The 26,672-nt window shown below is 45.1% G+C and overlaps 2 protein-coding genes across 4 annotated transcripts; one reads left to right on the plus strand and one right to left on the minus strand.

Moving 5' to 3' along the window:
- The first annotated feature begins 321 nt into the window (after positions 1 to 321).
- nme3 (NME/NM23 nucleoside diphosphate kinase 3) lies at positions 322 to 4,960 on the plus strand. Its single transcript, XM_084676699.1, has 5 exons — positions 322 to 617; positions 1,534 to 1,664; positions 3,189 to 3,290; positions 3,827 to 3,939; positions 4,144 to 4,960. The coding sequence occupies exons 1-5, from the start codon at positions 506 to 508 to the stop codon at positions 4,259 to 4,261; spliced, it is 576 nt and encodes a 191-aa protein (XP_084532825.1). The 5' UTR covers positions 322 to 505; the 3' UTR covers positions 4,262 to 4,960.
- mapk8ip3 (mitogen-activated protein kinase 8 interacting protein 3) lies at positions 4,955 to 26,341 on the minus strand. 3 transcript variants are annotated; one of them, XM_084676692.1, is made up of 32 exons: positions 25,285 to 26,341; positions 23,386 to 23,506; positions 22,659 to 22,729; positions 22,126 to 22,217; positions 21,394 to 21,448; positions 20,185 to 20,410; positions 19,834 to 19,936; positions 18,568 to 18,686; positions 17,647 to 17,658; positions 15,931 to 15,988; positions 15,624 to 15,776; positions 15,450 to 15,507; positions 15,062 to 15,213; positions 14,820 to 14,876; positions 14,284 to 14,454; positions 13,833 to 13,992; positions 13,645 to 13,695; positions 12,538 to 12,627; positions 12,249 to 12,401; positions 11,935 to 12,100; positions 11,537 to 11,737; positions 11,224 to 11,410; positions 10,900 to 11,007; positions 10,437 to 10,517; positions 10,146 to 10,213; positions 9,825 to 9,973; positions 9,301 to 9,469; positions 9,047 to 9,160; positions 8,487 to 8,525; positions 7,389 to 7,553; positions 6,913 to 7,059; positions 4,955 to 6,478 (listed from the first exon to the last, which is right to left on the minus strand). In XM_084676692.1, exons 1-32 carry the CDS (start codon positions 25,588 to 25,590, stop codon positions 6,303 to 6,305), a joined length of 3,978 nt encoding a protein of 1,325 aa, XP_084532818.1. In that variant the 5' UTR covers positions 25,591 to 26,341; the 3' UTR covers positions 4,955 to 6,302. The 3 variants fall into 3 exon arrangements, with proteins under 3 accessions (XP_084532818.1, XP_084532817.1, XP_084532819.1); XM_084676691.1 differs by having other exon boundaries at positions 9,301 to 9,472; XM_084676693.1 differs by lacking the exon at positions 8,487 to 8,525 and having other exon boundaries at positions 9,301 to 9,472.
- Positions 26,342 to 26,672: the final 331 nt, after the last annotated feature.

Genomic DNA, 26,672 nt, shown 5'->3' on the forward strand with positions numbered 1-26,672 from the left:
TTAATCCAAAGCAATGCACAGGGGAATTTAGAAACTGTAGCCCTTTGGTCTGCAGTAAAAGGCTTTACCACTACCCCAACCCCCATATTAAGGCTTAACTTTATTTTAAAAATGCATTTGTTGTGATTTCACGTGACTTATCAGTTAACCTACATTTTTTGGATAGTTGCAATTTAGATGCAAGCTGGTGTGACAAAATGTCTGTTAGGGTTGTGTCCTATGTCCATGATTTTGAATGGGAAAAAAATTGTTTTAATGTGCAAATCAGTCTGCTATTGATGAACAGTCACACATATCAATACCATTAGGAATGTGGTCCTGTCCAATGGCATAGCGATGTAGTGGCTATCACAACTAAGCTTTCAAACGGCATCCTTTGCGTTTCACAAAAATTAAGTAAATGATTACGTTCAGGAGATTCGCACTTTATAGTTAAACATGTATATAGGCCTACCCATTATAAAGCTGGTAGGTACACATACCTTTGTGAAATTCCAGAGTGCGCATGTCCTTTCCTTGTACTTCCGATACTGTCGCCGTTGATGAACGATGCGAACATAATTCCGCGGCGATGATTTGCCTCGTCCTAACCATATTTGCCCATATTTTCCAGACAGGTTGGTATAAGTTACTTCTTTGTTTTTACTTCTTTTAACCATGACCTTTAATTTGAATACCCCCCAAATTATAGGTATAATTTATTAGTTTACATTTACCAACTTTTGCTACGTCCACTGGCAACATAAATAGCAATTTGACACTAGAACATAAAGTAACGTAAAGTCTTATGAAAACTGTTTATCCCGTGTCTCCAGGCCAGGGACACTATTGACAGGCTAGACATAATTAAATATTATTAAGGAGAAAGCTGAGCCTAATCTGTCTGGCAGTCTCACTCACAAAAAGCCTTTTGCACTTGCTATAAACCTTACACTAAGGTCGTACCTCAGTTTCATTGAATCAGATAAAGATTTATTGCATTCAGATAAAGATTCAGTTTCTGGAAAGTTTGAGTGTTTTTATGTTGTGTCTGTTCAAGTACAGTTTAAATTCAAATTGTTTCATCTCTATGATCTGCAGTATTATATCCTATTAAATACTAAAGAACTGCTCTCCCATTGGTTCTCATACTATACACAAAGCCTTACAACGATTGGCTATTCTTAAAGGCACCACGCGATTCTAATGGGTCCGAAAAAAAGCTTTTGAGACTTGAGAGCCGGCCTTTTCATTAAGATTTGTGTATGCGCTCCGCTAGGATCGTCAAATATGAAAAACACTAGGGTTGGGTTCACTCTAGTCTGGATACTGAGTGTCAAAACAGCAGGGAGTTCAGAGTCCTTATCATTACACGGGATACGCAATTTAGCCTATTAATATTTTCTAATCAATTGCTGCAGCATTAAAGGAGTGGTTGTGTATTGAATGTCTGAATGAAAATGGCAGTGATGACGTCTCAGTAAATAGTTGATTTGGGATCATTTGTGCGTGTTGTGTTTGTGTCCATTATTAGACTCTGTGCTTTGGCAACAGGGTGGGCTGGAGCAAAGGAGCGCACCTTCATCGCTGTGAAGCCTGATGGCGTTCAGCGTAGACTTGTGGGAGAGATCATCTGCCGGTTTGAGCAAAAGGGCTTTAAGCTGGTGGGACTTAAACTTTTACAGGTATGAACGCACAGTGGCAATGCTAGGCACACGTTTCACCAGGTTGTTCAGTTCAGTGACAGACTATCTTTAGCCGTGTAAGGTCTGATTGTTCTAATAAAAACACATACATGAATAACAAAATACACTATAGACACAGTCCTTTTTGACACAGACAATTTTGAACATCTCCCTCATAGCTATGGGCCATCAGGAATGTCCTTATTCTCACAACATAATGAGAGCGTAATAACAACATAACAGTGTATTAACATAATAATAATCTCTAATAATGTCTAATAATAATCAGTTACCATACTCACTCACACTCAAGTGTTGTGGAAAAAACATCACACTGTTGTAATTATGAGGACCACTCACCTGTGTTCATGTAACTGATATATTAGCTATTAAGAATGCGGCAGTGACCATGGCGCAAGGGGGAGGTTATACGTTGTTATACGTTCAAGTCGTATGATGGTCATCATATTTAGCAGCTACAATTGGTAGTGTTACGTGAATGCAAAGTATGTGCACGTTATAATGTTAGGAAAACAGTTTCTGACCCCATTTCACACATTCCAAGACTAGACAGACCATTAAGGCATCTTATAGACCAGTGCTTGACTAGACAGACCATTAAGGCATCTTATAGACCAGTGCTTGACTAGACAGACCATTAAGGCATCTTATAGACCAGTGCTTCTCAATCTTTTTTCAATAATGTACCCCCTATCAATGTTTCTCAGTCAAGTAGGCTACCCCTTGACTGGACCCAAACAAGTTTGATAAAAAAATATATAAATAATATATATATATATATATTTATTTATATCATGGTCTGGGTGACTACTCAATTCTGATTGGCTGCAGGGGTGTTGGACACCTACTAAGTAGGTCCAGAAAAACAGCTCAACACTCTAAATCATTTCGCTGACCACATAGTATGAGCCTGTAAGTGTCTGAAATAAGTAACCATAACAACAGGGCCTCAAAGCTTCCATTTACAATTTTTAACCTAACACAAGTAGCTGCACTGCTAATCTGGATGAGGAGCAACACCGCTCTCTCTCTCTCTCTCTCTCTCTCTCTCTCTCTATCCCTCTCTATCCCTCTCTATCCTTTTCTCTCTCTCTCTCTCTCTCTCTCTCTCTCTCTCTCTATCCCTCTCTATCCTTTTCTCTCTCTCCCTCTCTCTCTCTCTCTCTCTCTCTCTCTCTCTCTCTCTCTCTCTCTCACTCTTTCTCACACACCCACACACACACACACACATAATAAAGTTATAACACTTGCTTTTTGTATGAAGATATTAAAACAGTTGACTCAATGCTGAGTTCATTACTTCTTTGATTTTACTGATGTAAAATAAAAGTACATAAAAGAGGCTGTTTTGAAGAAAAAAACGATTGTAAAAATGTAAGAAGCCTCAGGAATTGATCAATTTCCTGTTGATAACTGTGCATTCCTTCATTCCAGATATAAATCAGTACTAGGCTAATACAGCATGAGTGTTTGAAATCCCTCTCTCTACAATGTGTTTCCAAGGCTCCTGAGTCTGTTCTGAGGGAGCATTACTGGGACCTGAGGGGGAAGCCGTTCTTCAATGGACTGGTCTGCTATATGGGCTCTGGACCTATTGTCGCTATGGTGAGATTCAGACATTTGAATCATTTAAGTGTTGGGTTATTGTAACTCTGTCAATTGTCCTTCACCTTTTACAAATTTACAGCCTAAAATCCATTAAATGTGACATTCACAATACTGTGCAATAGTCTTACATTCACAAGAATATAAATATAAAGCAAAAATGTTTTCAGAAATAATTAAATTAAAGACAAAACACTACTTTTCTGAACATTGCACTTTAATACTCATGCAGAAGACAAGACAACAACATATAAAACATATTGTGTGACAGTACTGTACATACTGTAACTTACGTGTTTAAAACAAGACTCAGATGTATTCAAGACTGCAGGAGGTTTTCCCATGTCTGATGATAGTGAGGCAAGCTGGAGGTTTGTCAAGAAGAATACAGGAAGCACTACAGGAAGTAACTAGGAAAGTGATCAGTACTCATGAAGTCATCAGAAAACTCATGTTGAGCTCATGGTATTTTGGACAGTGTGTAATGTGTGCCAGTGTGTAATGTGTGCCAGTGTGTAACGTGTGTGTGTGTGTAGGTGTGGCAAGGTGTGGATGTGGTAAAAACTTGTCGTGGAATGCTGGGGGAGACCAGCCCTGCCGACTGCCTCCCTGGCACCATTAGAGGAGACTACTGTGTAGAAGTGGGAAGGTAACATGTGCAACTGTTTGGGAATTTGGGAATTATAACTAGGACCAATGAAGTTCATTATAGATGTTGGTTGGTTAACTACTTTAGAAAAGACATTTTCTTGATTTGAGATTATAAATGCATGATAGGCCTTTAGTGCTGGGTAGACTACTTGTAATGAAGGGGTTACTCTTCGAGATGAGATGCTGTGTGGTTTGTGTGCAGAAATGTCATCCATGGCAGTGACTCAATGGAGAGTGCTCAGAGAGAGATTCCCCTGTGGTTCAGACAGCAGGAGCTCCAGAGCTTGGACCACAGCAGCAGCCGCTGGATCTACGACTGATTCATCCTTTTCTTTTGTTGTAGCTTGCAGCTAGGTCAAAATGATGTTTGCTAAAGATATTTGTTGATCGTTTCCCTGTTTCTCTTGCTCTAATGGAGCCATTTACCACACCATATACCTCTTTATTAGGAGGTCAGATTAGATATATTTATATACATAATCACTTTTTAAATTGGTATAGAGGTATGTGTGTTGCCATCTCCAAAAGCACTCTCAGTCGAGTGTGTATACAATGAAGACACACACTCACACACACACATGTTCACCCACAACCAGCTGTCCTTGAGCTTGTCCTATTGTGTACAGCACAAAAGCGTACATTAAAGTAACGCGAGCAGTTTTTTGAGACTGCAGGTAGCCACCCTGACTCAGTTCACACAGGCAAGGACTGACATGAGCCCATACAGGAGCCTCTAATAATCAGATGTCTTTTGACCTCGATGGTTCAAATCAGTCCTAGAATGTGTCAAATTGTCTAGTGCATTTCAACCAGCAAAACAAGGCATTGATATCCAGACTTAGGTCTAATATTATGAGTTTAGTTTTACCTCTGTCTTGAGTCTTGAATGTGGTCACATATACTCTGGTCCATACAATCTTTTTATATGCATGTCGCTTTGGAGAAAAGCATCTGCATTCAAATGTTCTTACATACTCCCAGATTCGGAACAAAAAACATTGCAACGCAAAATCTCAAGATTACATTTATGTATGTTTTTAGCACGCAAATATATTTAATATTTAGTCCACAGAGAATAGATCAACATGAGTTACATACTGAACAGGGGGGTGCATCATGAATGTGACAATTTCTATAATCTATATAGATTTACAGATTTGTCTGTGACATCTGTCACTCAAATCAGACGACCATTCACAAAACTCATTGTCCAGCTTTCAGCTTGGGTACAGTGGATCATGTATGTGTGGTGGGGGTTAGAAGTTATGAGCCAATCAGCTCACAGCTCAAAGATGTCTGCCTTTGCTTAAAACATTTTTGGCTTTATTTACAAGGTACTGGAGTTGTGACTGCCTAAATAAAATGTTGCTCCAGTAATTTGCTGTAAATCCAGTGTTTTGTCTGTTTAACTAAATGAACATGTAGAATAGAATCAACTCATCATGTACTGGTCCTTGTTCACTACTTACAGCAGAATTCAATGGAAAAAAACGATACTGTACACACATATCCACACTCTCCAAAATGTCCTTAAAATTATTGGTTGTACATTTGATTATCCTGGCCTCATGCGTGTTCCTATACAGGCGAATAAACACTGAGCTCTCCTGATCATATGTCGTCTGTACCTTGTTCAAACTAATGAGCTGCCTGTATTGGAATACATCTCATCAATCAGCTGCCTGTCTCCAAAGCTGATTAACCAATCAGCTGTCTTGGCTGGAGAAATAAACTGAGCTGTGAGCTGACTGGGAGACTGTGTAGACGCAAAGTTTAAATAGATTCAATAAGGATTCATGGATGGATTTGGAATAAGATGCATTATTTGCCAGTGCACTCCTTTAGGTTTCTGTACTTCAGTCAGTTGGTAGACTATAAGGGAGGCCAGAGAATGAGGCCTGTCCTAGGTACAGATGTGTCATTGGACAAAGACTTTCAACTGAGGGAAGGATAAGTTTAGGCACAACAGGGTAGCTTTGGGGAAGATGCAGTGTACTATTAGACCAATACAGGCGACATTATGTACTTACAGGGCAGATACAAGCTCCATGGAGTAGATATAGTGCAGGGGGTGTAATGAAGAGTGCAGATACAAGGTTCATGGAGATACTTACAATAACAGGGCTAAGAGCGAGGCGGGGTTATATTTTTATGGAAGGTCAAGGAACTAAAGGGACACAAGGCTGGATGTGAGGGTGAGGGGTAGTCACAAGGGTAGTTACAGAACCAGGAGAACATATGGGGACCAGATCTATGACAGGAAGCAGGAAGAGGAGGGAGAGTAGCTTTAAAGATTTGAGTCAAGGGTTTCCATGGTGATGAAGAGGTTCAGGGGCGGAGTTATTCCAGTTGGCCTTGGCATTACTCAGGTACATAAGACACCTGCCACACAATAATGTGACTGCGCTCAGCTTTGCACAAGGCAGGCTTCACCTGCTGGCCCTCCCGGCCTCCGCCCTCCCGGCCTCCGCCCTCCCGGCCTCCGCCCTGCTGGCCTCCGCCCTCCCCTTCCTCCGTCTCATCATCCTCACCATCACCTGGAATAAAGACCGAGCTATATTAGGACAAAACACTTACCAAAACAGATCAATTACACCAAAGCATTGTTGAATAACTGATTTATCTCAAAGTTGGCACTACAGGGACTAACCCATTTGTGTTTGTTTTAATGCTCTGGATAAGTGTGCATGGTGTGCAATCCAAAAGTATTTGCAATAGTAAATGACAAAAGGTATGTTCTATCAAGCTGGCTTTGAGAAGAAAAGTTTAGGAAACAAGAAACCAAAGGTGAAAAAACTGCCTCAAAAATCAACAGCAACAAATTGTGCTCGGAAAACGTTCTTATTCATGAGAAAATTGTACCGTCAAGACTTTGAATGTTATGTGTCTATCTAGCTACTGTGTGTGTGGGAGTCTTGGAGCATGGGAGACTAGCGCCCAGTCAGACACAGTGTGACTGCCTGTTCCATACCGATGCGGAAGTCAATGTATCCCTCTCCTCCACTGAGCACAAGGACGTTGTGCTCACTCTGCATCTCAGCGTCTGGGGGCGGGGCGGAGCCCTGGCCTTCTGAGGGGCTGTCCAACACACTGCCGTTCAGGGTGGCTAACACATTTCCTGACAGAAAACAGGATGAAGCGTTAGGAGGGGGTTAGGTGTTAGGGGCTTAGGAGTTAAGGATTAACAATACCAGTTATGCTACAAAAATAAACATGTTACATTTTATTAAAGAGCAGCTAAAGTTTTGACTTTGGTACCTTAAACAGTCAAATGTTTCATAAAGCACCTTGATACACACAGTCCACATGGTGTGGTCACTATGAGATGATGACAGCTAACCATAGTAACCATAACCATAGTAACCATAACCATAGTAACAGAGATGAGTCAGACACGGACACAACACTGCATGTACAGGCTCCAGAGCGGGTCTCCTAGCTACTAACCTGGCACAGAAACAAAGAACTTGACGGCATCCCGGTGTCCATGGAAGCAGAGCTGAGCCTGAGCCATGGAGCAGTAAGGGATGAAGCTGCCACTGCTTTTCTCCGCGCTGTCGTCCGCGTACACATGGATCACCCCCCCGGACGACGTGGGAGAGACCTTGTTGGCTGTAAGAATGAGATGTCTTTCACTCTATTGGACTATTGGACTGTGAGAATGGACTAACCTGAGCATCATATCTATAATCCCACAGTTCAGGACCAGCACAGTACAGGACCAGCACAGTACAAGCACAGTTCAGGACCAGCACAGTACAGGACCAGCACAGTACAAGCACAGTACAGGACCAGCACAGTACAAGCACAGTACAGGACCAGCACAGTACAAGCACAGTTCAGGACCAGCACAGTACAAGCACAGTACAGGACCAGCACAGTACAAGCACAGTACAGGACCAGCACAGGCCGGACCAGCACAGTACAAGCACAGTACAGGACCAGCACTGGCAGGACCAGCACAGTACAGGACCAGCACAGTACAGGACCAGCACAGGAAGGACCAGCACAGTACAGGACCAGCACAGTACAGGACCAGCACAGGCAGGACCAGCACAGTACAAGCACAGTACAGGACCAGCACAGTACAGGACCAGCACAGTACAAGCACAGTACAGTACCAGCACAGGCCGGACCAGCACAGTACAAGCACAGTACAGGACCAGCACAGTACAGGACCAGCACAGGCAGGACCAGCACAGTACAGGACCAGCACAGTACAGGACCAGCTCAGGCAGGACCAGCACAGTACAGGACCAGCACAGTACAGGATCAGCACAGAATAGGGCCAGCACAGGCAGGACCAGCACAGTACAGGACCAGCACTGGCAGGACCAGCACAGTACAGAACCAGCACAGTACAGGACCAGCACAGGCAGGACCAGCACAGTACAGGACCAGCACAGTAGAAAACATCAACTTCCCCATTAGAGGGCAGGCAGGCAGGAGACAGGAGGCAGGCAGGGGACAGGAGGCAGGCAGGAGACAGGAGGCAGGCAAGTTCAGGCATGGCACAACTGCAGGACACGGAGCACCCCCACTTACCCCTCAACCCCAGGAGCTGTCCCCGGTGAAGGACTACCGCTACAGGAGGGAGACAAGCAAGAGAGGGAGGAGAGAGTGGACACACGTCAGGACAGGAACCATCACAAATGGAAAAGGAAAATACAGATCAAGAAACAAAAGGAAAACAGACAAAAACAACTGAGATGAAAAGCAGTGAACAGAGAGAGAAGGACGAAGACAAAAGGAGAGATTTGAGTGTGAGGTGGACATACGCTACGATGAGAATTTGGAACCGGACACACACACAGACACGCTTCGAAAAACGTGTTTTACGTTTCATTTTTACATGTTTAAATGTTTCTGGTACCCCGAGCACCCAGCAGGGAAGGCCTGGTCAGTACTGGTCATCCCCTCCCGTGTCATGTGACACAGGCCTGAGGTGTGCCCCCCCCCCCGTGTCATGTGACACAGGCCTGAGGTGTGCCCCCCCCCCGTGTCATGTGACACAGGCCTGAGGTGTGCCCCCCCCCCGTGTCATGTGACACAGGCCTGAGGTGTGCCCCCCCCCCCGTGTCATGAGGTGTGCAGCGTGTACTTACTCTCAGTCAGTGGGATAGAGATGACCACGCCATTTCCAGTGCCCACCCAAAGACGATTTCCTCCAATTAAAAGTGCTGTAATTCGCACAAATGAGAAACCCAATTTCCCCGTACCTGCCAAATAGGAGAAAGAGAGAATAGTTCACATGACCTTGAATTTTAATTGTCAGCTGATTAATTTTCCTGTCGACATATTCTTTGATCAGAGCAGAAAGTAAAGTTTTGAAAATCATGGTGATTTATGGGTATTTTACCAAGCATCTTGCTGACGTAGGGTTCAATGTCGACGTCCTGGAGGTGTTGGTGTGTGAGAGCGTGGTAGAGGCGCAGGGTGGAGTCCAGCCTGATGGAGACCCACACTCCGTCACCAATCCAGGCCAGCTGCCGGACCTGGCTCTCCCTCCGAGGGTGAGCGTCAAAGGACTTCTGCCAGACAGGGATGAAAGGTGGAAGAGAAGGCTCATACAAGATTTTACTGTTGACAAATTCGAGAGACATTCTTGTGACCAACATAAGACATCCTTTTCTGTGTGCTATGTTCTAGGAATGAGGATCTTGATGAATGTGTTTTGATTTCTCTTAAAAAATGAACAGTAACACATTTTCAGTAAAAATAGTACAAAGTTCCTATAACAATCCAGCTCCACATCTTGACTTTGCACAGGAGAGTTCCCGCATCTCTGCCCTGGAGGGTTCCTCCACTCGTAGGGTTACACCCAATCTCCCCCAAACTGAAAGCAGTAAGGCTGTGAGCTGTGAGCAGGCGGCGGAGCCCCACCTCGATCTGCATGCTCTTGGGCTGGATGACGTGGATCTTGTTCTTGTATCCACACCACACCTTGTCGTGGACCACGGCCATGCAGCGGATGGAGTGGTGTGGTCGTCCCAGATCCATCAGGTGATAGTTGGAAAGATCCCACTGACCGTCTGGAAACACACACATCGACTCCAGTGTTGCAGTCTTGGAGGTATGTCCACGTTTAACCAGTGTTGCCATTTTCATGCCACTTTCATGCTATTAGCATACATCAAAATGATCACCACAAACGACTTGAAAACTATGGTAGAATATATCAAAGAAATGACAAGGCTTCCATACCCTCAGATCTGTGGAAGATGGCCAGTGTCCCATCGGCCAGAGCCACTAGGACACGCCCCTTCACATGGCTTCAGGACAGAGGAAGAGAGAGGGGGGAGAGAGAGCATGAAACTGAGAGCTTGAAACAATTTCATATTTGCTAATTGGTCTGGCGATGCCAGGCAAGAGGGGACTTGCCACTCCCCCCCCCCCCCCCCCCCACACACACACACACACACACACAGACACACACACACACACACACACACACACTCAGCAAGGCTTCCATTAGTCAGTGTAAAGGGCACTTACACTAGACTGAGCACTGAGTCTTTCAGTTTGATGGAGTGGAGACATTTCTTCCAGCTGGCCACTGCAGAGTGGACGTAAAGCCTTGAGAGAGACTGTCAGTTAGGTAGGGAACTCCGAAACGCTTTGGTTTTTTAACCACGATGTACATTCTGCCAATATCGCTAATATTAAATTAAAACCATATGAATGTCTAACACAGCTGCAATCCTGATTCAGAGAATAACAGTCTATAATTACACATAGACATGTGGAGGAGATGACATGGAACCAGCACACAGATTTAGACTGACACTTTGGCCACCAATTCTTGAAAATCTTTGATAAACAATAACTTGTTTCTAGAGGTCAAAAACATGTAGGTGTTTCAAGGGACACGGCTAAAACCTTCTTCCCAACCAAAGAGACAGACAGAGCTTGACGCTGTGGAGGCTGAGCCCGTGCTCAGGACCAGGGACAGACCCACCAGCCGTTCTGGGCTCCCAACCACATGGTGGGGGCCCCGCTGGAGCAGGTGCTGGGGTCTTCACTGCTCTCCTCCGTCTCTGGGGGCTGTGAGGGCGCGCCTGCACACCTGAGGGAGGCACACACTCATCACACCATCTTACAGCTAACTACTAGAACTACATCCTAATCTCTACCAACTCCATAACACTTGTCTAATTCTGCTTTTGTATAACTCCATTTATTGAGGATACATTACAGTCTCTTGCCTACTTGCTAAAATACTTTACTTCCAACCAATAAAAGCCTTTCAATACCATTATCAGTAAAGTGTGTTATGTCTTACTGTTCATATTGACCACCAGCGTCCGCCATCCTGGGCTGGGGGTCTGTGAACACATGCTCAGTGAAGGGCCCTGGGGGGCCGGAGACGTCCGCGCTCTCACTGACAGCAGCTTCAGGGACCTCTGTGGCCTCAGTGGCTTCTTCTGCAGACTGCGCAGGGTGCAGTTTGACCGGAGCGGACATGGGGGCTGGAAGACAGAATGTACAGTCATTTCATTTTCTTTTTTTTCATTTTCTTTTCTTTGACACCTGACAGGTTCCACAATTTAGCACATCATTACACTTGAAAATACTTTATCAAGCAAGAAGCTTACCTTGTCCTTTGTCCAGTATGGGAGTGTCAGTGCGTGAAGAGCAGTTGCTGCGGACAACGCTACAGTTTGTGGCACAGCCCACCAGAGTGATGCCTGCTAACATGCCTTCCACCCCACCAGTCTCTTCACTGCCAGCACCTCCCGCCATCTCCCCAGGATCTAGAACTATCTCCCCTGCAGGGTAGTCACTCTCACTGGCAGCTAGCCAAACACACACACACACACACAAAGATGTCACAACATTGTACATATTATATATATATACATAAATACCCCTCCCAAAAAAATCATCCATAAACTTCACACAGTACATAACATTCTGCACAGTTGTGCCGATCACGTGGAGGTCACATGGAGGTCAGGTGGAGGTCACGTGGAGGTCATACAATCATACTAACCAGGCACACTGGAGATGCAGAGCACATGGGCGTTGCAGACATTGAACTGGTCCACCAGTGAACCTGGCTGATTGGCATCGATGATGACAACTTTACTAGCAGAGTGAGTACTGGTCAGGATCCACACTCTGCTGCTCAACGAGTCTGTTTCATGGAGCTCTCTCGACTGGGAAGGAGCGACGTGGAGAGAGGAGAACAATGACAGATGGTGCCAAACATGAGATAGGAAAGACAAACAGAGTTTTACTGGGATTGTGTGTGTGTGTGTGTGTGTGTGTGGGGGGGGGGGGGGCGCAGGTTCATGTTGCTTATACCTTCCTCTTTTCTGGGGAGCTGTGGATACTTTTGCTCTCTCCCTCCTCTTCCGTGGTCAGAGGGTCAGTGGTGGTCGCTGCTGTTTTAGCTGAGTCAGCACCCTGAGAAGAGGCCTTCCACCCTGACAGGTCCACCCCAGCCGCACACCACAGCTACACCCACACACACACACACACACACACAGGAAATACACATGTAAGAGTGGATTCATACAAATAATTATGTATTATGCTACATGTGTGATTTTGTCATTTGTCACCTAAAATGTATCCAGGTCCTTGCATTTACCTTCCTGTTTGGATCTTTTTCCACCAGGGGGCGACAGTACACAGGAACAGGAACATTTTTCATCCTGTTGTCCTCCTTCTCGTTGGGTGCCTGTAAAGAGAGTCCGAGTCAGAACAGACGCTGCCACGGCAACCATTACCAACTTAGAGGACTTCCATCACGCGGCTTCGCAGCACAACGTGACGTCAATGAAAGAGATCAGAGATCCCAGTCGAGCTGGCAGCAGGAAACAGTTCAGAGACAGACAGGAAGCAGGAGACAAACAGGAAGCAGGAAACAGCTCAGAGACAAACAGGAAGCAGGAGACAAACAGGAAGCAGGAAACAGCTCAGAGACAAACAGGAAGCAGGAAACAGTTCAGAGACAAACAGGAAGCAGGAAACAGCTCAGAGACGAACAGGAAGCAAGAAACAGCTCAGAGACGAACAGGAAGCAGGAAACAGCTCAGAGACAAACAGGAAGCAGGAAACAGCTCAGAGACAGAGAGGAAGCAGGAGACAAACAGGAAGCAGGAAACAGCTCAGAGACAAACAGGAAGCAGGAAACAGCTCAGAGACAAACAGGAAGCAGGAAACAGCTCAGAGACAAACAGGAAGCAGGAAACAGCTCAGAGACAAACAGGAAGCAGGAGACAAACAGGAAGCAGGAAACAGCTCAGAGACAAACAGGAAGCAGGAAACAGCTCAGAGACAAACAGGAAGCAGGAAACAGCTCAGAGACAAACGGGAAGCAGGAAACAGCTCAGAGACAAACAGGAAGCAGGAAACTGCTCAGAGACAAACAGGAAGCAGGAAACTGCTCAGAGACGAACAGGAAGCAGGAAACAGCTCAGAGACAGACAGGAGGCGCCTACATGCGTCTATACTGAGCACATGTAGTCGTCTCTCCAGGTTCCCTCAGTAACTACTGTCCAGATGATTTAATTGGACAAAAGGGTACATCTGTACATATCTCAGTTGCTTGTATACAAAGTTAATACAAATGTAGATGTGTGCTGTCTTTGGTAACCTTAATGGTGTATTTCATTGTGATGTTTTTGTGTCTAATTTTCTTTGTGTAGCTTCAGTGCCAGGATGGACAAGCGCTTGCTGAGCCTCAGTCTCGTACCTGCTGCCTCTTCAGGGGGCTATCAGGAGCACTGTCCATCTGAGATCCTGTCTGGAGGAGAGCTGAGAGTCAGAACACCTGCCTCACCTGCCTCCACCTCCTGAGTTAGACAGCACCTGCCTCACCTGCCACTTTCAAATGATCTGCAGTAAAGAAGCTAAAATGTTGTACTAGAAGTGGTGAGGTACCTGTTTGAAGCGAGGGGGCACACTCCAGCCACATGCCTGCATGATGCCGTCATCACGGCGCATGTGCTCACGGACCTGCCGGTACTGTTCCCGACGCTGCTCCCTGCGGACAGACAGCGCTGAGTCGCTGAGAAGAGACGCAACACCATTACTGGCCAGTCTGGAGCAGAGAGAACAGGGAGAAGCAACAGTGTTAGAGAGAAAGGGGGAGTGAAAGATGAAACAGCAGAAAGAATGATCTTAGCCACATAGCCGCATTACAGCCTGTCAGTCTGAGCAACAAATGGGCATCATATTCCTACTCATGTAAAACTCTTTAACCAGAATTATGCTTTAGTAAACACTCAAAACTGATTCATAATCGTGGACGGAGTAGTTGAATGCAGTCAATCATAATAACTGTAAACTAGGTGAATCTATGTAGACTCAGGTGGCAGCCAGATTGTCTTACTCTTCAGGGAAGAACTCGAGGGTGCGGTTTGATGTGGATATCTGGCACATGGTGTGGCTGCGCCTCTGAGGGAAGCCTGCTGGGGAGGGCGACTTGTAGTGGATGTTCACGCTGTAGTAGGGCCGCTTGACTGGAGGAGGGCTGGCAGAGGAGCTGAACAGACGGGCAAAGCTGCAGAGAAGAAGGAAGAGGTCAGACCTGGGGGACATATAACACAGATCCCTCAAAAGACAGTAATGGGTTTAGTTTAAGAGATACACTGACAAGACTCTTTCTGTTAATATACTGAAAATAAATGTTGCAACCCAATTAATGGCTAAATCTGTGTAGGTCTTGTTTTAAAAACATAATTTTAAGACAACAATATGTGCTCTCTGAGAACAGGATCCACCTGCTACTATCCAGAAGCCCATTTCCCACTATAGATGAGGACAGTTCAGCACGCACAGATCCATGGCTGAGGAACTTCATCAAGATAAGAGGGATTGGGGCACTCAGGTTCAGGTGTCTGTGTTATGGTTGAGAAGACAACTTACAACTGCCAGATGGTGGACTTCTTCTTCTCTTGTATTTGTGGACTTTCCCTGGATGCCCTAAGGGAAGAAAACAAGAAAGTATGTTTTATTGAGGAAGCAAGTACTAAAGTGAGCATTTTGGAGTGTGGTCCATGATGGAAGAGTTTTGCAATCTTTGTATGTTAACGCTAAAACTGGGGAAGTTGATTTATTCATCATTAACCTTTATTAATGGTTTACCTTTCTTTCTCTTTGCTTCTCACCTGATCATCTCTGTCCAGCGCACGGCCTCCTGTAGTTCCATCAGTCTCTCTTTGTACTGGTTCCTCTCCATCAGCACGCGGGCCATCTCCACCCGGGTGAACCGCCTGCGCTGAGTCATGCTCACTTCTCCATCCTGCATCGGGGACGACAACTGCCAGAGGAAGACAGCAGTCTCAACCCTCCTGCCAACCTTCAATACCTACCACAGCCTAGATAAACATGACAATATCTACCACAGCCTAGATAAACATGACAATATCTACCACAGCCTGGATGAACATGACAATACCTACCACAGCCTAGATAAACATGACAATATCTACCACAGCCTGGATGAACATGAGTAAAGTTCATTTTTGCACAGAATGTGAAAGCCTAGACTCTTACGTCTTCACCACCTTCATCCTTAGAATCTTGAGACGCCCCAAGAGCTTCTGCTCTCAACCTGGAGAACATGTAGCAGGATGAAAATGTAAACTTGTAGACAGTGGAAAAGTATTGTGGCTCAGATGACCAATCAGATTTGACTTGCCCACCGAGGGGGAGAACACCTGCGCTCACCTCTTCAGCTCCTCCTCCAGCTCTTTGACCCGGGTGTCCACTTTGTTCTTGGACAGCCTCACTGCCTCCAGCTCCTCTCTCAGCACCTCCTGGTCTCCTGAGAGCTCGTCCACTTTGGCAATAAGGTCATTCTTCACTATGTTGAGAGCATTTCTGATGAAGGGGTTAATAAAAAGGAGAACATGCCTCAGAGATCAAGATGAGAATTTCACATTTTACAAATATTACAGAGACTTAAGGTCACAGCTGGTTGTAACCCTAACCCTTACGCACAAATGCACACGCACACACACACACACACGCTTACTTGGTCTCCAAGAGCTGTTTGTTTTCGGTTAGAAGATTCTCCACCTCCTTACCCATCCCTGTCAGAGCAGTAATACTGTACTTAGCATAAACAAAACACAAACAATATACTCTTTATGCTAATATGCAAACATTCTTTGTAAATAGATGTCAATTAACATTCCCCTTCAGTACTGTAGTATGTGAATGCATACAATTCAGCCAGGCCATGATGTACGCAGCTTTTAGGAAATTAGCGATGCAACCATTTTATGACAAATAATGATTTGCAATGTTTTAAAGCATGGGATAAAGGTTGTGTCACACTTATGTAAATGTTTCCATGCAAGCATTGCCTTGAATGAAATGCAAACATTAAACCTTTAAAATGGTATCACCTGCAAAGAAAAATCCAGATAAGCTATCAGTTATTCTGTATATCCGAATATATCTGAAATATTTTTACTGTTGATTGTTTTTCTACAGGTACACTTGGACTTTTTGAGTTTCATGTTATTTAATTGTAACTTGTTTAACTGCATGCTCTTATGGTTCTTCCCTTTGGCACTTATTTGGTTTTTCACAATGTATGCTTCATGTTTTGGCTGCTCGCAATGTTTGGGGCTATCTCGTTGTTATGACCCGTGACCTATGCTCTTTTGTAAAGCTCTCTCTTGGACCTTGCTTTGGATAAAAGCGTTGGCTAAATGCATAAATGTAAATATCCAGGCGGGTAACTGGAAACATGAGTGATTTAACACACAGTTGAACTGACATTACCACTAAGCTATCTGCTTATTATAGGCTAACTGACTGTTGTGTACAGCACTTAACAGTTTATCCAAATTATGATCATGTTTACAGGACCAATTCAACTTCTCTGTTTGGATAGTAAAATAAGATATTGAAATACATGTTTATTGAGTGGGAAGAACGTTTCTGAAACTGGCACAAAGAATTTGATGAATGATGTGATGGACTTTTATTATTTGTCAAAAGATCAATAACTATGTAGTTACATTAATTATAGTACTTGCTCAGCTAATTTCCTTTAGCGTTGTGGTTGTGTCATGAGATGGAAAGAAAATAACAAAATAGGAAAGAAAAAAAGCCATTGCTATGAAGCATTTTCCTGGCAGCAAGCTAAGGGGAGGAGGGACATCACTCAGGTGAAGAGGGACATGGCAGTACAGGCGGAAGCACAGGGAAAATGTGAGTTTAAAGTCAGGCACAGCATGGATTGATGAGCAGTCACTTTAATAAGGCAAGGAGTACGTTACCGAAGAAATCATCACGAACTAGGAGCAAGAAATAGAAAGTGAAGGTGAGTGATAGAGAGCCATCAGAATACTGATTAGTGTCAGAGCCATCAGAATACTGATTAGTGTCAGTTATTGTCTGACACACAGCAGAGTGTGTTCAGCGTTCAAGATTGGGCTGGGATCAATTCTGTTGAAATGTGTCGATACATGTGTAGTAGGCACTTTTAAATTGACTTTAGAAGTTACTTTCATTTTTGCAATAAACAGATGCTAATGCATGGAGTTATAGTAAAACTAGACAGTGAAACGAAAAGTTTGGTTAGATTTAGATTAGTGGTAAAGGTATTTTTAAAATTTAGAGGTCTCTAGAACAAGTTATATATTGTTTTCCCAATGCATGTGTTAAAAGGTATATTCAAAATGTATACATAAATAATAATGAGGCAAAAAAGTAACAATGTCACTCAAATACACACCTGAGAACTCTCCTGTGTCCAGCAGAAGCAAAACCAGGGAAAACAGGAAGCACACATGGGTCATGGGTCAGTTAATCAGGGATGAGTGGCCCAAACTTTGTCTACTGTGAAGTACACAAAGCAGCTCCACTTCTATTAACAAACTTGTAATAAAACAAATCAAATGAATTAAATCAAAACTGCCCATAAGTTTCAGCCTTTAACAATAAACAACCAGCAGGGGTTAGTAGGCATCATGCAGGCATGATTGCCCGAAGGCTGCAGGGTGTGGTGGAGGATGGGAGCAGAGCTGCACCAGGGACACATTCAGCAGCAGGGCCAATCACAGACGACACTGTAACGCTACAGGCTCCTGGATCACAGACGACACTGTAACGCTACAGGCTCCTGGATCACAGACGACACTGTAACGCTACAGGCTCCTGGATCACAGACGACACTGTAACGCTACAGGCTCCTGGATCACAGACGACACTGTAACGCTACAGGTTCCTGGATCACAGACGACACTGTAACGCCAGAGGCTCCTGGATCACAGACAACACTGTAACGCTACAGGCTCCTGGATCACAGACGACACTGTAACGCTACAGGCTCCTGGATCACAGACGACACTGTAACGCTACAGGCTCCTGGATCACAGACGACACTGTAACGCCAGAGGCTCCTGGATCACAGACGACACTGTAACGCTACAGGCTCCTGGATCACAGACGACACTGTAACGCTACAGGCTCCTGGATCACAGACGACACTGTAACGCTACAGGCTCCTGGATCACAGACGACACTGTAATGCTAGAGGCTCCTGGATCACAGACGACACTGTAACGCAAGAGGCTCCTGGATCATAGACGACACTGTAACGCTACAGGCTCCTGGATCACAGACGACACTGTAACGCTACAGGCTCCTGGATTACCTAGAAGCTCTGCGCCTGCATCCACATCTCCGATGATGTCCGATTTGGCGTCTTTGATCTCGTGATAAAGGGAGTCGGTATTGATGCCAAAAGCCTCATTTACGATACCCTGTGAAGGACTGAAAGAGACAACACTAATCAAAGGTCAATGAACACTAGGGTTCACCAAACAGTTCATATGTATGTACCACTGTACCCATTTTGAAATCAAAATAACTAAAGTACTTGATGTGATGTGAATTTAAGTAGCTTCACTGTAATTTTGTTTTATTAAATTACCGCACTTTTTCTGTAAATTATACGTGTTTTTTTCTGTATTTCTGAATTACAGGAACTACAGATAGAAAGACAATGGCAAACTGTAAGTTAATAATTTTATAAAAGATTTACAGCCAAATTATGTTACTTAAAAATACACTAAAATGTCTTTTTTTTTTTTTTTTACAAATATTAATAACATTTTCACAAAAATATTCTGTTAAAACACATAATTTCACTTTATCAAAACTAGCAATTTTAACAGTTATTTTGCAGATATTTACTTTCATCCCACGGACAAATAACTTAATTTTTGGTTTAGACATTGAATTGTGAACTGAGCTCGGGTAGTTAGATAAGCTTGTTTGGAGTTTTGTTGTTGTGTTCGTTCTGTTTTGATGTGTCATGTGATGGTCTGTATTTTGAAACAACGTGAATCATTATAACTTAATATGGCTTTAATTATTGTTTTTATTTATTGAAAATGCCTTTTTTTACAGAGAAGTTATATTAATAAAAGTAATATTTACCGGCAAAGAACAGCCTGTAATGTGATATTACAGATATATCTCGTACATTTGGTACTGGAAAATTACAATTATTTTACGGTTAATTGATGTTAACGAAAACATTTTTTTTTACCATCATTTAATGGGCGTAATCTAGCGTCCCAGCTGCCAAATTGTTCCTGTTTTTTTACACTGTTTTTTTTTACGGTGTTGGTTAGGGTTACCTGCAACTATGTATAGTATAACTGATTGGTTAGGGTTACCTGTATTGCAACTGTGTATAGTATAACTGATTGGTTAGGGTTACCTGTATTGCAACTATGTATAGTATAACTGATTGGTTAGGGTTACCTGTATTGCAACTATGTATAGTATAACTGAATCCCCTCTCTGGGGACCAATTCATAGCACAGGCCTATTAATGATCATGTACAGATAGAAATGTCCAGTGTCTAACACATCCCTAGTTTCTTGTGTTGTTGAGAATGTCTGGATGTACCTGTTTCCTCCACCATAGACTCGGGGGTCAACACACATATCCAGCTCAGGGGTCGAGTCGATGATTTCCTGGAACTCTGACCACTCGTCGCTGCTGCCCATACCTGAGGACCAATGACAATGCACGTGAGATACCTGAGGACCAATGACAACGCACGTGAGATACCTGAGGACCAATGACAACGCACGTGACAAATGATCCAGGGCTCTACCGCACATCTGCTTTGTGGCTGACAAATCACATTTCTATTCATGTTTTACTTGATGTGTTGAGTAAGGAGACTGAGTAGTGGTTTTGTATCAGAACTACTGTGACCATGAACCTCAATAAACAGTAACGTTGTTTACTAACCAATGCTAACATTTCTCGTTTCCTGAGAAACTTGAACCTCCATGTTCCTGCTCAGCCGCTTGGCGCTCTTTCTGTGGTTCCCTGAATGCGTCCCGTCAAACTGTGAGGGTGGGTGGAGCTCGGATGGCGTGACGGTGGCTGAGGGGACAGAGGAGGTGGGCGTGTTGGACTTGCTCCCAGTGCTGCTGGGCGTGGCTGCCACTGAGTCGGACTCAGAGCCGTCCTCCTGAGGCACAGGGAAGAAGGAAGGTTCAAGTCCTGTTTGAACTCTACACTTATTTGCTCTACAGCAGAGGTGTTCAATCCTGGTCCTCAGGGTCCACTGTTTCCCTGCTCCAACACACCTGATTCAAAGGAATTGGAGGTTATCAAGCACTGTGGAAGCCTGATAATGACCATTCATTTGAATCAGGTGTGTTGGAGCAGGGAAACATCTAAAACCAGGCGGGAGTCAGGTGGGAGTCAGGTGGCTGAGCGGTTAGGGAATTGGGCTAGTAATCAGAAGGTTGCCAGTATGATTCCCGGCCATGCCAAATGACATTGAGTCCTTGGGCAAAGCACTTCACCCTACTTGCCTTGGGGGAATGTCCCTGTACTTACTGTAAGTCGCTCTGGATAAGAGTGTCTGCTAAATGACTAAATGTAAAACCTGCAGGACAGTGGACCCCGAGGACCAAAATTGAACACCCTTGCTCTACAATATCAACTTGAGGGGGCAGGACCATGCAAGCATAGAGAGCTGAAGTCATGACATCATCTTGTAGAAGCTACAGTCTTAGAATCATGATGTCTCTCCCAATCCCAAAAATTGTGCTTAACACAAAATGATTTAGGTGTGTGTGTCTCCCCCCTCCCCCATCCCCCCCCCCCCCCTGAACCATTCCCCCCCCCCCTCCCCCCATACCATTCCCTCCCCCCAGAGCCCCCTGTCCCCCCTCCCCCCATACCATTCCCTCCCCCCCAGAGCCCCCTGTCCCCCCTCCCCCCATACCATTCCCTCTCCCCCAGAGCCCCCTGTCCCCCCTCCCCCCATACCATTCCCTCCCCCCAGAGCCCCCTGTCCCCCCTCCCCCCATACCATTCCCTCCCCCCAGAGCCCCCTGTCCCCCCTCCCCCCATACCATTCCCTCCCCCCCAGAGCCCCCTGTCCCCCCTCCCCCCATACCATTCCCTCCCCCCCAGAGCCCCCTGTCCCCCCTCCCCCCATACCATTCCCTCTCCGTTGGGGTACAGACTCAGCGACGGCGGGCGCTCTGCTTTGCTGCTGGAGAAAACAACAGGAGACAGGAAAGGACGAATGTGAGAAGGAGAAGAATGAACATTCCTTTGACATTTTCAGGAGTCCCTGATTTTAATTCACCAACGCTGTCTATGAATTGGTGTTTTGTGTAATGGAAGTCTAGAGGTAAAGGGAGGTAGAGGCGGTGTTGATTATAAGGGAGGATTACCTTGTCCTCCATGTGTGGCGATGACTACATAGGCAGCATGGCAACCAGAGACAGACAGAGAGGTGTTAGAAAGAGACAAACAGACAGGCAGGTGGTTAGAGACAGACAGACAGACAGACAGACAGACAGACAGACAGCACAGCACAGCACAGCACAGCACATGCCAAGTACATGTAACAGTACATGAAAGCACAGGCTAAAAAGGAACATACATTGTATAAATTGATTAACACAGAATCCCCCCCCCCATGTTTCTCCTTCTATCTGCGGCCCCTCTGCGATATGGCACGGTGCTTTACACTGTGTCAGTCTGTTCCCAGGGCTGTACTTACTGGAACTGGAACTTCGAGATATTCATGAGAATGTCTACACTAATCATAGCCAGTTAAAACATCCACATACAGATATATAACTTAAGTGTTAGAAGGGTAATCAATCTATTTTGGAGCTGAAATGTGTTGAGATGACTGAAAATAATCCAATATTTAGTCACGTTTTGGCGCTGCCCGGGCCCTCTGATTGGCTGTTGCTTCCTGCCTGTTGCATCTTGGAGCGTTCGATGTGCTCCACGTACGTCTGAATCATCTGAGTGGAGGAGGAGGCAGGAGGAGGCAGGAGAAGGCAGGGGGAGGCAGGGGGAGGCAGGAGGAGGCAGGGGGAGGTAGGAGGAGGCAGGAGGAGGCAAGGGGAGGCAGGAGGAGGCAGGAGGAGGCAGGGGGAGGCAGGGGGAGGCAGGAGGAGGCCAGGGGAGGCAGGAGGAGGCAGGAGGAGGCAGGAAGAGACAAGAGGAGGCAGGAGACATGAGACAAAAGATGTGAGGAGGACAAACAGAGAACGGTCAAAATGTGGCTAGTCTCGCTAGTAATGTTTTACACATAGAATTTCTAAACTACAAGAGAATGGTTCATGTGTTCCATGCTGTGTCCCTCAGCCTCTGCAGTCTGTGCAGTCTGCCGGGAGAGCATCGCAGCTTCACATACAGTGTGGAAACAGAGGACCTATTGGCTGTGAGAGGATATGGGGTACCTCTGTGTGCCGCTGGTGCAGGGCGTTATACTCCTTCTTCATGTCGGACTCCCGCTCCTCCAGACGACTAACTACAATACAAGCAACATCTATCAGTCACCACAGACAACTGCCCAAAACACTGTACACCATACACTGTACACTGTAGACCATACACTGTACACTGTACACTGTACACCATACACTGTACACTATACACTGTACTGTACACTATATTCTGTACATTAAAGTGCTTTTTATGTAAAGCAACTATGTTTGACATTTTCAGTGGCGTACACAAATTATTGTATGCTTAGTTCAACACGTGTACAATAGAATAGCTGTTGCGTGCAGCAGAGTGATGAAGGTGGGCAGCAGAGTGATGAAGGTGGGCAGCAGAGTGATGAAGGTGGGCAGCAGAGTGATGAAGGTGGGCAGCAGAGTGATGAAGGTGGGCAGCAGAGGGATGAAGGTGGGCAGCAGAGGGATGAAGGTGGGCAGCAGAGTGATGAAGGTGGGCAGCAGAGGGATGAAGGTGGGCAGCAGAGTGATGAAGGTGGGCAGCAGAGTGATGAAGGTGGGCAGCAGAGTGATGAAGGTGGGCAGCAGAGGGATGAAGGTGGGCAGTAGAGTGATGAAGGTGGGCAGTAGAGTGATGAAGGTGGGCAGTAGAGTGATGAAGGTGGGCAGCAGAGTGATGAAGGTGGGCAGCAGAGTGATGAAGGTGGGCAGCAGAGTAGGCACTCACTCTGGTCTGCATAGTTCTTGGTCTTGAGTTCCAGCTGCTTGCCCTGCAGTTCCAGGCTGTCCACATGACTCTGCAGGTCTTTCTTCTCAGCCTCCAGTGCATCCTCAAACTCAATAAATTTCTGCGGGAGGACAGAGCACAGAGATGAACATTGTTTCTGGCCTCTGCCAGCAATACCCTGAACCTCCAGCACTCTTGTGGATATCACAAAGAATGTGTATCCATTCATTACATTGCATGAAACTACAATGCAAGAAGATGAAGAAGTGAAGGGAGAAGGGACCCAGGTGGCTCAGCAGTTAAGGAATCAGGCTAGTGATTAGAGGGTTGTCATTAGAGGCTAGTGATTAGAAGTTTGCCGGATCAATTCCCAATTGATGTTTTATGTTTTGTTTTTTTGTTTTTTTGCCACAGAAATTGAAAAGCACCCCCCCAGTCACAGAAATTAAAAAAAGCACCCCCCCCCAGTCAAGCTATAGTGTTGCAGGGCAGTCAGTCAGACAGAGGGCTAAGGTTAGTGTGAATCTGCTGTCAGATCAACATACTCAAGAGGAAGGTTTAAGAAAACAAAAAATGAAGTTGCAAATAATTGCCACTGCGGAACTTCCAAAGCTGTTTACAATGGGGTCTTTTTTTCCTCTGGTGCCGCTGGGCTTCAGAGGTGTAATCTTGTAATCCTCAGTCGACAGAAGTACTGGTGCCCCACACATACACGAGAATAACATTTAAATGCAGAATACAGGGCGAAAAGATTCCTAATGAAAGATATTTTAAATCCCCTCCAAAAAGTTGTCCACACAGGTGAAAAATTATTCAGCACATCTTGTGTTCTTTTCTTGTTTGAAACCAACGAGGGTTGATTTAATATGGCCTTGCTATTTCCCCCTCTTTCCACCCCTTTGAACTGCATCTCTGTCACAGTATTTTCATCATATTTTCATGTTTATTCACTCAATCTGTTTCCCTCAAAATTTATTTTCTTGTCGCTGGCTCTATCTTTCTTTCTTTCCCTCTCTGTGCATCTCAGTTAAAAACCCAAATCAGCTCTAACAGCAGAGGCCTGTGTGGTATTGATTCTCCATGACTGTCAGTCCTTTCACTCCCCTCCCCCACTACGTTACCATCTTAGAACAATCGCTTCATCCATTTGTCATATTCAAGCTCCCAGTTCTCCTGCTGAAGCTGGCAGTCAGACAGGCAACATCAGTGCTGCCCCAGAAGCAGTTGTGTTTGCAGTCTGGATGGAAGGCTCCAGAACTTTGTTACAATGGAGCTGAGATATTTTTGCTATGCATTTGTCGTGACCGATGTATAATATCTGTGTAACTGTAGTTGTTTTTGTTCAACACAACTGAGGTGAAGTAGAGATACTTTTACCCCAGCCCTGAGCAGCGTGGTCTGAGATACAACACTGTGAGATATCCACCAGTGCAAACCATGGTGTTGATCAAGAAGGAGCAGGAAAGATTCACTAGAGGTTGATAAAACAGCGAGGTGAGCCTGTCCAACACAAGTGGCTTCAGAGTGGATGTTCCATGAACATCAATGGTTAATTAAGAAATCTAATGCCACAGGCCCTGCACCTGCCCTGCACCTGCCCTGTTCAAAGGTGTTCAAGGCCAGTGATGCAGACTTTCTCTTGCTTCTTATAAGTCCATCCCTGTTTATGCCCAAGGACCCCGATTAGCAATGTTTCACATAGCAACAATTTCCCATTATTTTCCACACACGGAATGTAGGCCTACATGCAAGGTGACGATAACATTGTCTAAACCGTTTTGGCAATATCATGGTTGCGTTTTGTCACGTGCACGTATAGGCCCAAGCATGACGAAGCAATGAATATTGTGAACAGACGTCATGAGAGTACACAGATAATAAAAACGTCAGTCTCCTCACCTCCTCTGCTTGTTTTCGCAGCGCTTTCTCGCGCTCGTATTGTGTGATGAGCTGCTCATTGTCCTCTTTTAACAGCTCCAGTTCCACCTCATGCTCCTGGTTCTCTGTTAGAACCGAATCTAAATTTTCCAAAACGTTTACCACCAGTGGCATGAGCTCCTTCACCACCTCCTCGTCATAACTGCGGATCAGCCGCTCAAACTCTCGGTAAATGCTATTGGCCAGGCCTGAAACACGTTCCGACATCACCGACACAGACCCGTAGTCGTCTTGGTAGACGACCTCGTCGATTTGAAGTTCCATCATTTTGGCAAATATGCCGGATTTCAAATGTAGAGCTAATCACATTGACAGTCGGTTATCAAATAAACACGGGGAAGGGCATTCACTCCGACCTGAGTCACTCTCTATTAGGCTATTCCATGTTTCCAACTCTCATTTTAGCAACCGCATTAGTCCATATCGTCTCAAATGGTAACAATACACGTATTCCTAGCCATAACCGTGTGCTATTTAATCATATTTACTGATACAGGCCTCTATTATCATTCAAGTATCCCCCTCCCCAAACCACATCTGATGTTTCGCCGGCAAGCAAGGCTACAATTCTCCTTTAAACAGCAGCATCCAGTACCGAGGGCAGTCGGTTTTGGTCTTGACCGGTCCGTGTTTCGACCATTGGAGGAACCACGTAACGAATGTGAAATATGTCCTCAATAACAGGCTACACCTGCCGCTGAACAGTCGCAACTGTGGGCCCAGCCACCACTGGCAGGAAATTCGGATGAAAATAAATAAATAAATACACAAATAAATAGGATGATAAATAGGCTAGATGTAAAGGAGACCTTTACACGGCAACAACCATCCCGGACTCTTAAATCCTCCTTTTCACTATGAATTTTAGTTCCGATGCTCTCTTCGGCCAGCATGAGCCAGAGGCAGCGATGGTTTTCCCGTATGGAGACTCTCCCTGCCTGGCTGGCTGTCTGGCTGTCTGGCTGGATGCCTGGCTGCCTGAATGCCTGGTTGCTGCTGCTGGAGATGGAGCCGCCAGCTGACCGATCCCAGCTGACGTCACGCTGTCTGCAGTGAGCAAACTCGAGCTCAGGCTCTGATGTCCCACTGCGGCTGCGCCACGCCCTATGTCCCCGCCCCGTCAGTAAGGGCTCATGCCTCTGTTAAGGACAGCGCGAGTTAATACATGTTTACAAATCATGATTTTATTTTGTGATTGTTAGCAGTTATTAAATATAAGTATTTATTAGAATAACAGAAAAAACATGTGTCCGTAATTTACGTTTATTTTTAAATATATTGTAATTGTGTAACTTCAATGTTGCACAATTGATACTAATATTGATTGCTAGTAGGCTAATTGTTCGGTC

Source organism: Hypomesus nipponensis, chromosome 17 (genome assembly GCF_054491055.1).
Source record: "Hypomesus nipponensis isolate SF chromosome 17, ASM5449105v1, whole genome shotgun sequence".
In the NCBI taxonomy this organism is placed as follows: Eukaryota; Metazoa; Chordata; class Actinopteri; order Osmeriformes; family Osmeridae; genus Hypomesus; species Hypomesus nipponensis.